The 11689-nt window shown below is 51.7% G+C and overlaps 2 protein-coding genes across 2 annotated transcripts; both read left to right on the top strand.

Annotated features, from left to right (window-relative positions):
* Window positions 1-1798: 1798 nt before the first annotated feature.
* On the top strand, window positions 1799-3523 carry K460DRAFT_403761 (uncharacterized protein; the record flags this gene model as incomplete). Its single annotated transcript, XM_040936663.1, has 3 exons — window positions 1799-2150; window positions 2202-2288; window positions 2340-3523. 3 exons carry the CDS (start codon window positions 1799-1801, stop codon window positions 3521-3523), a joined length of 1623 nt encoding a protein of 540 aa, XP_040791043.1.
* A 3935-nt stretch (window positions 3524-7458) lies between these two features.
* K460DRAFT_278495 (ABC transporter-like protein) lies at window positions 7459-11517 on the top strand (the record flags this gene model as incomplete). The annotated part of the gene is made up of 2 exons (XM_040928260.1): window positions 7459-10756; window positions 10808-11517. 2 exons carry the CDS (start codon window positions 7459-7461, stop codon window positions 11515-11517), a joined length of 4008 nt encoding a protein of 1335 aa, XP_040791042.1.
* Window positions 11518-11689: the final 172 nt, after the last annotated feature.

Raw genomic sequence — 11689 nt, 5'->3', positions numbered from 1 at the left:
CATTCTCGACATCTAGACATGCTAAGGCCTGATTTACACAACAAGACACCCTTTATGGATAAAATTTGCCCGTCAGACTCTACAAATACGACTTTTATTGCTTCTTGCTGACGGAGTGCAAGCGAGTTGCGGGGATGCCTATGCCTCTTCAAACAAACTTTGGCCGGCCGTTCGCTGCACCGACCAGGGCCAGTGGACATTGTTAGGATCTACAGGCCCTGCTACCCTTGTACTGTGGCTTGATGCTGGAAACGCTCAGCACGGCCTAGTTATTACCGAGCTTCGTCATCTCTTAATACGTTACACTTGTTTTAAACCATGGCCCCGACGCCCGCTCAAGCGTAGTAGAACACTTCATACCATTTGACCAGATCGATCACGGGTAGATTGTCGTCAGGTTATACACGAGTAATTGAACGGAGGTGTGGCACGAGTTGCTGGCTCTCGTTCTGATGTGGGGCTGATTGTCGACTAAGGACGCTTCGAAACCGACAGGAGGATCACGCAGTCACTAACCATTTGCGTGCGCGGCCGTGAATGGCGTTTATGTTATGATAATAAGCAGCAGCGATCAATCTTCGTGAGCCGACCTTGGCCGTCATCACTGGCTAATCAGGTTCCCCGATGCTGCAAAGAGCTGCCGCGGCGTTCACACAGCAGCATCCGTCCCCGCTGTTTATCCTGGACTCTGGCATCGGCGCTGAGGTTTGTCCACCCAACGGTATTAGAGAAGCGGACTACTATGCAGCCCAAGATACGACACCGCTCGAACGCATACAGTACGACCTGCATGTTTCGATTCTCCACGAGGGTTTGCAGCCTCCCTACTACCTAGCGCTCACGCCGGCAACTCTTTACGAAGCCATCAAGCTATCGTCAACACAGTCCTTTGCGTGCTCAGTGCTTTCCTGCAAGCTTCGGCCTGCTCCCTGCTTTAAGTAGCCCGCGGCCCGTCAGAGGGGAACCACTGTTCCAGGGTTATCCGCATCCCTGTATTGGAGGCGAATTGGTCGTTATTGCTGCGACGCTACTTTAACTCACAATATCCTCTCCTCTACCTTGTTGTGCGACCTGGCGCTTTTCTGCAACACCCTTTAATCCTGGACCTAGTCGATAAATACATCCCCGCCCAGTAGATCACCCTCCCACACCTCTACCTCTGTCTTCTCCGCACGGTCGCGCTGCTCAAATCCTTCTTCTCTCTTCTATCATCAACATCTTCCACTCACCAACCGCAACCACTATCGACCCGCATAACTGGTTATCGCCCGCCCCTGTCTGCTTCGAGTCTGTGTTCAGCTCAAGCGTTCATCTCGGGAGACGTAGTTTTGCCGTTAGTTCCACCAAGTCTTATTGGACGTTGCTCGGCGCCCACGACTCGCTAAAGTCGCATTCCCCCGCTCTCGCGCAACGTACCGTGCGATCGCTCGAGGCTTTAGAAGCGGACCGCCTGGACCCTCTTGTGACATTCCAACCGATTCCCCCGTTGGAAGTCCGACGGCCTCGTTCCACGACCGGTTCAGTTCTGCTTAGCATTGAGCAACAAGAGTACAGGACAGCCCCTGTCTGCACCCTTGTGCGTCATTTGTGCACGGTTTAGACGTGTTAGAAGCATATCTCTTCGCTGTTACCATCATTTATACCTAGGACGGATTGTACGTCCAATGCATACTTCTCCCCGCCAATAGTCCCCCAGGTTGCTTCATCGCTTGCCCGAATGATCTCGACCGTCTCCTTCGGCCAACCGCCGCCCGGTGCGCACGTTCGTTTGAGTACCAGCTCTTCTCCACAACCCTCCATGTCGTCCACCAGCGAATCTCCTTTGACTACGCCCAACTTTGACACGAATATATTCAGTCCCTCAGAAACACAACCGGAAGAGTGGTCAGAGAAACGAACAGGCTCTAATGAGATAATACCAAAGGTTGAGGAAGCGGAGCTCCAATTAGCAGACGTGAAGGAAGAGCCGTTGGCAGAAGACGAACCAATCTCCCCAACAGAACCTGTACGGATACGACGCGCTCGTGGCCGGCCGCGAATACATCCGCCTCGCTCTCCGACCGCGGGGGCCGCGGGGGCCAAAAGATCGAAGACAGGTTGCACAACATGTAGAAAACGAAAAAAGAAGTGTGACGAGACTAAGCCTTTTTGTATTTGCGCCTCTAACTTCCTCTGACTAAACAACGACTAACGTACTCCAGGTCTGTCGTGTCAGAAGAACAATATTCATTGTGAAGGCTACAAGCCTGTTGAAATATGGAAGAGTGGAAAAGAGAGGGCAGCAGAAGGTAAACATCTTATTTGCTTTTTAAATCCGGGTCAAGCTAAGCCAGACGTAGCCCGAAAACGCAGCCTAGACATCAAGTTCGAGCTTCCACCCCTCATGGAAGGCGTCGAAAACGACCTTGATCGCGATCTCTTGCAACACTTCGCCAGCAGGGCCAGCGCTGTCCTGACTTTGCACGGAGAGAAATCAACGAACCCTTTCACTAGAATATTGTTGCCGATGGCTCTACAACATGAGGGCCTGATGCACTCTGTGCTGTGCTTATCAGCGTCGCACATGTACTCTGTGCATCCGTCACAAGAGTATGAAGACAGACAAGCCTTCCATCGAGGCAAAGCGCTACAACTGCTCAAGCACGATCTCGAACGGCAAAAGGCTGGGGAAGGCGGCGTTATGGTCTATGAGGACTCTAACGTTGCCCAGATCTTGATACATCTTCTTCATTCCATCTGCGATGGCAACACGTCCGGCGAGTATAGAATGCACATGATTGCTGCCAAGCAGATTGCGATGAACCAAAAGTCCGCCAACCCGGAGTTTCAGTCGCTCTTCGACGAGTTCTTCTACTATCACTGGATCGCAAGTCAAATCACGTCCCTTGATGGCGCTGAAGTGCCTATGATGGACAACTTCAATCTTCCCTTCGAAATAAATCCAGAGACAGCTGCACTGATTGGTGTATCGGACGGCCTGTTCGGTTTCATTTCCAAGACCAGCAACCTACGACGAAGGCTTCGTACGCGAATAGACAACAAGCAAGAGCCGACCATGGACTACGAGGCTCTGCTTGCTGCCCACGCTATCGACACTGGCTTGCGCGGGTGGGTATGTCCACAGGAACCCGGATCACCTCGCTACACAATCTCCATGCTATATCGCCAAGCAACGTGGGTGTATCTATATCGCACGACGAAGGATTCCCAACCTCATCCTTTCATTAAAAGCGCCGTTGATGCGGGCATACGCTACATCAACGAGCTACCTGCAGAAGGCTGGATTCAGAGCAATGTTCTACTTCCCTTGTTTCTCATCGGTTGCGCAGCGTTCGAAGAGGAGCAACGTGTCGAGATCAACAGAGCATTCAATGGCCTGATGGCCTGCACTGGGCTAGGCAACATTGGGTTTGCAAAAGAGGTGGTCGACGAGATTTGGATGCTCATGGATGCTGGGGATCCAGAGTCATGGGATTGGGAGAAAAGGGTATACGCCCGAGGTTGGGATTTCTTGGTAACGTGAGGGTCTTCCCCTGGCTACAGTAAACGCTGGCCCACCGAGTAACGCGAAACGCCACTTTCGGTTCTGTACTTTGCCTCTTTCATATTTCGTTGAGCGGTTTTTACATGGGGTGCAAATAAGGAGTCTTGTTTGGGTTGACATTTGTGATTTCTTTAGCAACGATTCGCTACGGCCGTGGACTGCATTGGGTGGGCACACATCCTGTCACAGTCGGTATACTGTGTTCGGAAAAGGATTGGGGTTGAGTTCTGCTCTTGGTGGCATTTCCTTTGCTTCGCTTTACTTCGCTTCCTTCTCATGCATGTTTTGAGTCGCGATGCTGCGTTCCGCCGTTCCGCACATGCAGCGCTTGGGTTCCTGGGCTGTATGCGTCGATCCGACAGCACATAACACTTGCATTGGCGAGGCATGCTCGTACACATGGCATGGCGGCAGTTGTGGACGCGTGGAATGACAGCACAACGGTTGGCTAGCATCTTATTCTGACGACACGTATGTACGCATTAGGCGGTAGCTCATGGTGCAGACGGAAATGCATGCTAGTCTCCACTCTGCTCGCTTTAAATCCAACTCCTGAGAATGCACTGCATAGCGATCTACCACAATGCCTCGGCGACAGGTGAGGAGCAGCGTGCACTACCATTAGTTAGCCCGCCCGTGCTCCCGCGTCTCGACTCTGCCTCGTCCGGGGCAGACGTTTCCTCCAATCCCAATCCTAGTCGTCCAGACCATCCAGCCAGCTCGTGTCGCAACGGTTGCAAATCCCGTTGGAAGATTCCATAGCGTGGGAGGCGTGGGCTGCGCTTGGCAAGTCTCATGCAGCCGCGTCTGAATCCGTTCTTTTTGCATTCAGCCGGCGACAGTTGCGAACAACTTCATGCAGCGGCCAGCAGAGCATACGTGCGCGTCAAGACTCGTGGACATCACCCGGGCAATGCTCGTCAGGAGCACCGAGCGAGATGTGCCGACTGGAGATCGGCCCATGGTTGAGGTTCCGGCGAGCGTGGGGTGTTCCAAGTTTGTTGCACGGTCGTCGCATTGGACGGGACATGGCTTGGCTCTCGCGGCTATCCTTGATGCGCTCGGAAGAGTTGCCCCTTAGATTGATGGGCTCATTGTCAGCGAGTTACAAGCTTTCGTCGGACAGGAATGATGGAAGGACTTTCAGGATAGCTTTTGGCCATTTGAAGAGGCTCCCCCCACGCATGAGGCAATTTGGGGGTTATATGTCCCGGTGAAAGGGTACATATAGCCTGAAAGTACTTGGGTACATCGCGTACCTAGCACTAGCTAGTGAATTGGCGATAAGAGGAGCATAATCCTACACATAATTCCGAAACATTATCGCAGGCATCAGTCGCTAGGTCCATCATCTCCCATATGACGTTGTCGTCACACCACCATCCGACACCTTTCGCTAGTTCAGCAGATCGCAAATGTACGCGTCCTCGTTAGAAATGAGTATCCGGTGCCATATCTCCGACCGTTCCAGTCCCTCATCCTGTCGGTCGTAGAGATGTTCGTAGTTTCCGGATGACCCGATAAGAAGGCTTACAAGGCAGCAGCAATCATCGAACTAAGGGCCTCGAACCATCACACCGTTCGCATATACACTACCATGACCTAATTAGTAATTATTCCCGCAACCACACGCACCACATGCTTCGCCATATGCCTACCCGTATCTGTTGTGATACTTTCCAAAAGTAGTGCCGTGCATGGTCATCATCCGAAAGAGGGAGCAGTCCGCCCTCAAAACTCCAGCAGTACGTACCGATCGATCTGCCTGCGGTGCCTGCATATTCAGTCTGCATGGAATGGCTGTCGCAAGAAGGACGGTCTACCAGGTTAACGCAGGTCATGACGCCAAATCGATAGTGGGAACCTTACGGTGTGTGTGTGTGGTGGCCATACGAAGTATCACACCGATGTCAGCACAAGGCTAAATCGCTTAGGTCCACGAGAGAAAGGCGCAAGCAAAGGACCCCAGTCCAGCCCAGTCCCCCTAACCCTACCTCGGTGCAAACGTGATCAGTTGTTAATGCGAACGGTAGGCCCTAAGGGCCAAGTGGAGGCGTTTGATGTGATGAAGCAGGGCACGCTGTTGGGCTGATGCTCTAATGGACCTGCAGCTGACTCAAGATTCAAGGCACTTGTCAGCGGTCTAGGGTAGGGTAAGTGGCTTTTCGCTTTGATTAGCCGTCGATGAACGGTGTCAGATACATAGTAGGGCTGACCCTGGCGTCGAGGTCAATCGATGTGGAAGTGTGGTGGTATGTAAAGTATGAGCATTGCGAAAGCTGTATACCGGGGACGAGGTCCAGGGTGAAAGATGATCATGGCGGTGCGCTTGTTCAGCCACAAAAGCGCCATAGCAGAGTGCGGTGTGCTTCACTTGCATGAGATAGTAAGTAGTGAAGCACTAGCATGCTGCCTTGGACGACCATATGCTTAATCAGAAGGACGGTAAATTGTGGGAAGACCGTGGAATGCTGTTCGGTGAATGTCTAGACGAGTTCAGCGTAGAGGATTGCAGCGTGAGGATCTTGGAGTCTGAGATCTAGCAGCATATGATGGGTACTCAGTCCTACGGTCCGGCTTTCAAGGCCGTAGTCTCAACCTTAGTGCATATGCAAACTGCAAGATCTATCAGGTTGCACATTCTCCCGCGTTCCCATGTGCTGCTAATGCAAGGACCAAGGCTGTCAAACATAACTTTATTTCCATCTTGCATACACTACCGGCTAGGCTTTGGCAGGTCATTAAATCATGTTGTCAAGACTTGATGTTTTCGGTGGTTGGCCGAGTTCTTAGAGTTGAGACACGGGGAAGTGTTCCCGACCTATCGGCCAGGAATCTTTCTAGAAATAGTTCTCGAAATGTACACAGGGGACATTGTCCGATGACACGTGCTGTAGTATAGATTTCAGATTTCAGGTAGCATAATTCCCGGCTCAAGTGCGTGCTCCATCGGTTGGACTTTTCCGCTCTTTGAAGGGCCGAAAGCCTTGCTTCTATGGCTAATTGTTCTGACCAGGAGCGAGCAGAACATGTATATAAATTGGCCAATACTCTCCTAGTAGTTTGCAGGTGGTCGAGGTCATCGTGAAGTGGCGATTTGCTTCGTTGGGATGATACTGTGCTATTAACGACAGTTGACAGTGCGTTCAATAGAAGACGCAGCGTCAAAGTCTCGCTTGGTAGTCTCGTAGAGACTGAATCGCAGCCTCTCCAAGTATAGCATCAAGGACGAAAGAAGCGACGGTAATTCGATTTACCGTGTAGGAGATGGAGTGCTCGCGTTTGCTTCTGCTGAATATACAATCCTCGAGGAGTCGTTGTCGTTGTCCCGTATTTTGGTACAAATCTCAACCCCCAGCCAAACGATCTATGCGGGGCCGCACCCCCTCAATTGGCATGCAGCAACGAAGAAGCACAAGTCGGACAAGACGCAATCCGAACCTTACGCGAGCCGTTAGCCTTGTCACGACGGGCCCAGTTGGGCAGGTGGAAGAGTTGTGGCGGGAGGGTGCTGGGTTTCGCTTCCGCCCGACAGCTTGGAAGCGCAACGGCTGTAGTGTCTGGCTTTAACCACTGACTCTTGCTATCCTCTCAGCCGCCGTGGCTAGTTGGACAATAGCATTGTTGTTGTTGTCCTGTCTTGGATCCTCGTGGTAAAACGTCACGAAGTTTGACGATGGTCCTGTTCATTAACGCGCTTCCAACAGCTGCCCTCGCTGATCTCCCCCAGCCGAGCCTGCAACCCACTTCGGCTGGTAAGCGAGGCGGCGGGCTGCTAACACCAAATTGCGCATACGCGTGAAAGGGGACAGAGCCGCCCGTAAGATGACTTGCCGATGGCGAGGCAGCTCTTTGTTGGCGTTTCCTCTTCTCAATCACCCGGACATGGACTTGCCATTGTGAAATCATCCACCATGGAGTCGCCAGAGCAGCGCCAGGCCGAAGCAGGCGTCGTGGGACGCGACGAAAGGCATGGGTCGGAAGAGGCAGCTGCGCCGAGGCTGAAGGATCACGACCGCGAGCAGCCCACACCTCCAGCTTCCATGCTCCGCTTTGCGACCAACACGTCCCACGACCACCGAAATGCCATCTCCTTGCGCGAAGTCGACCCTGTTTCAGTGCGACTCGAACATCTCTCCGTGTCTGTCGACGAATCGCCAAATGCTTTTGCGCGAGCTTTCTCAAAGCGAAAAACACCCCCCAGCGGCAGCCATGTGAAGTCTATCCTCGATGACATCTCGGCGGATATGCCATGTGGGACTCTTACAGCCATCATAGGCGGGAGTGGAAGTGGCAAGACGTCGTTGCTGAATCAAATGAGCGGCCGCATGAAAGGAAAACGCCTTGCTACCTCTGGTCGCACGCTGTTCAACGGCACCCAAGATACGTCAAAGTCACGCAGCGCTTATGTCATCCAACAAGACATCCTTCTTCCCACTCTAACAGTCCGCGAGACATTGACATACGCTGCGCAGTTACGACTGCCGTCATCCGTCAGCCAAATAGAGAGGAAGCAACTAGTGGAAGAAGTTATATTAGAGCTGGGTCTCAAGGAAGCAGCAGAAACTCGGATTGGGAACCACGCACATAAAGGATGTAGTGGTGGTGAAAAGAGACGGACAAGCATTGGTGTTCAACTCCTGTCGAACCCAAGTCTTCTATACCTGGATGAACCTACAACAGGTCTGGACTCTACCAGCGCCTATCAGGTCGTCAAAACCTTGCAAACCCTCGCCCGAAAAGGGCGGACAATCATCGTCACCATCCACCAGCCACGATCGGAAATATGGAATCTTTTCGACAACGTCATCCTCTTGACGAGGGGCAATCCTGCTTACGCTGGCAGCGCCAAAGACTGCCTCCCACATTTTGCAAAGCTTGGCCATGACATGCCATTGTTCACAAATCCTGCAGAATATCTAATCGACTTGGTCAGCGTGGACAACAGGAGCGAAGAGGCCGAGAGCGCTGCTCAAGAACGTGTTGGCCACATCATCGAAGCATGGAGAGCACACGTCAACGGCACTGTTGACGAAAAGGATGGATCAGGCTCACCTCTCGCCCCAGTCACGAGGGCTCAGTCAAAATCGAATCAAGGACGGAGACACACCTCGCTCGTGCAACAGATCCGGGTACTCACCGCGCGGACTTGGACAGTAACAATAAGAGACCCTATGGGTATGTTTGGCAGTCTCGTTGAGGCGATTGGGATGGCGATCATCACAGGCTGGATCTTCCTGCAGCTTGACGGCTCACTCTCAGGCATCCGCTCTCGGCAAGGCGCACTCTACAACGCAGCCGCGCTCCAAGGCTATCTCATCCTTCTTTACGAGACGTATCGACTTACTACCGATATACAATTGTTCGATGAAGAAGCACGCCAAGGTGTGGTCAGCATTCCGGCATTCCTAATATCAAGGAGATTAGCTCGAGTATTCATCGAAGATATTCCGGTACCGTTGGTCTTTTCGCTCATCTACTATTTCTTTTGCGGCTTCCGCGCGGACGGAGGCCAGTTCCTTACTTTCTTCGGAATAATTTTATTACATCAGTATATCGCCGTATGCTTTGCTATGACCTGCATCGCTGTCTCCAGAAACTTTGCCGGGGCGAGCTTGGTCGCCAATCTTGCATATACGTTGCAGTCGATGGCGTGTGGTTACTTCATCCAGTCCAACACTATACCGATTTATGTTCGCTGGACCAAGTGGATCGCCTACGTATTCTATGCTTTCGGGGCCTTGTGCGCCAACGAGTTTACCGGTAAATTTTATGACTGTCCACTTGAGGGTGGTCCTTCGAATCCAGCTTGCAAGGAGTACACGGGAGAGTTCATTCTGGATTCGCTTGGTTTCCCCGACAACTGGGTTTGGAGACCCATCCTCGCGCTCCTCGGCTTTGTCATTGCCTTCTATATCGGTGCAGGCATTTTGCTCAACTTTCGGGCTGCTGAGATCGCAATGGCTCGCGCAAGACCTTCGAATATGGATGCCTCAGCTGGCAAGGAGAAAATGGGCGAGCGTGCTGCGGGCGATGTCAGAACAATCAATATCAGGCTCGAGGGCTATGGTATGGACATTGAAAAGCGGTCTTTGCGCAAACAGTGGACCAAAGCTATTCTCAAGCCACTCACTACGGAATTTCAGCCCGGATCGCTGAACGTAATCATGGGTCCCTCTGGATCTGGGAAGACGTCTTTGTTGAACAGTATGGCCGGAAGACTCAAAGACGACATGTCAACGAGATATAAGCAGTATGGTACAATGAGCTACAACGGGCTTGCGCCCTCTCTGGATGTTGTTCACTCCATCTGTTCCTTTGTTACTCAGGACGATGACGCGCTTCTGGCTTCTCTAACAGTCCGCGAAACTCTACGTTATGCTGCGGGTCTTCGGCTACCGAAATGGATGTCCAAGGAGCAAAAAGTTCAGCGAGCTGAAGAGATCCTCCTGAAAATGGGCCTCAAAGACTGCGCGGACAACCTGATTGGAAATGACATCGTTAAGGGTATCAGTGGGGGTGAGAAGCGAAGAGTAACCATTGCGGTACAAATTCTCACCGAACCGCGCATTTTACTGCTAGATGAGCCGTTGTCTGGGCTGGATGCCTTTACAGCTCTATCAATCATGGACGTGCTGAGAGGTTTAGCTAGTGAGGGACGCACACTGATCGTGACCATCCACCAACCACGATCGGATCTTTTCGCTCACTTCGGCAGCATATTACTCCTGGCCCGTGGTGGCTATCCTGTGTATGCTGGCCCCGCAGCCAACATGCTCCGCCATTTTGCCACCCAAGACTACGCATGCCCTCAGCATGTCAATCCCGCTGACTTTGCTCTCGATCTCATCACTGTCGACCTTCAGCACGAAACGCGCGAAGCAGCCAGCCGAGCGAAAGTGCTCAAATTGATCGAATCATGGAGCTCTGACATGTTTCCTCTCGCGCAAACTGGCTCTATAGCTACACCAGCCGAACTTGGAAGTTTGGCGAGAGAGCCAGCCTCGTTTTCTTCTGCGTACTCGATCCTGATCAGACGTGCTACAAAGAATATGTTTCGTCAGCCAGAGATCCTCATTGCGAGGATTATGCAAGTCGTAGGCCTGGGTCTTGTTCTAGCCTTGTATTTTGCACCGCTCAAGAACAATTATTTTGCGATTCAAAACAGGCTAGGATTTATAGTTGAGATTGCGCCACTTTACTTCGTTGGCAGTAAGTTCTGTTCTTTGTGCAACTTGGAATACCTGTACTAATCAGCAACAGTGCTAAACAACATCGCCGTATACCCCGTTGAGAGAGACGTGTTCTACCGCGACTACGATGACCGCATCTACGGAGTTGAAGCCTTTTACCTCACCTATATCTCCATTACAACACCATTCGAAATTATTAGTTGCATCATCTTCTCTATTCTCGCCGTTCTAGCTTGCGGCCTAGAGCGCGACGCGACGACGTTCTTCATTGTCACCTTCAACGCGTTCTGCATCACCAGTTGTGGCGAGAGTCTGGGTATTGCCTTCAATACCCTCTTCACGCATACTGGCTTCTCGGTCAACTGCATGTCGGTCTTTCTCAGTGTTGCGCAAGTCATGGGTGGCGTATTGTCCCTCGATGTTCCAAAGTTTCTGCAAGCCTGGAATCATCTATCTCCTATCAAATGGGCCATTGGAAATTTGGCACCATATACCCTTCGCGGCCTCCACTTCACCTGCGAAGACTGGCAGAAGATCAACGGGCGGTGTCCGATCACTACTGGCGAGGAAGCGCTAAACCTCTACAAACTCAATAAGAATCCGGAGATGAATCTCATGGCTTTGGGAATATGTGCTATAGCGTATCGCTTTTTCGCCTATGTTGTCTTGAAGGCGGTAAAGGAGAGATGGCTGGGAAGATTGTGGAAGAAAGTGGGAGGCGGGGAGAAGGCGAAGGTGACATCCCAGACATTGAATGCAACAGCAGCTGAAAACGGGTGAAAGGAGCAAGACGTATTTGTAACAAAATTTCTAGATATTCGTTCGTTGATGAAGCACAGGCATGTCGTTATTGTTTTAGACTCTAGATACCCTCATGACGCTTTAATATACATCATTGGCCGCACAACGCCGACCACCTCGTTATCCAGCCCAATACGCAAATCACACGAAC

The sequence above is a fragment of the Cucurbitaria berberidis genome, assembly GCF_010015615.1.
Source record: "Cucurbitaria berberidis CBS 394.84 unplaced genomic scaffold K460scaffold_2, whole genome shotgun sequence".
In the NCBI taxonomy this organism is placed as follows: domain Eukaryota; kingdom Fungi; phylum Ascomycota; class Dothideomycetes; order Pleosporales; family Cucurbitariaceae; genus Cucurbitaria; species Cucurbitaria berberidis.
The sequence above is the reverse complement of the archived record's forward strand: the minus strand, read 5'-3'. Positions and strand labels throughout refer to the sequence as shown.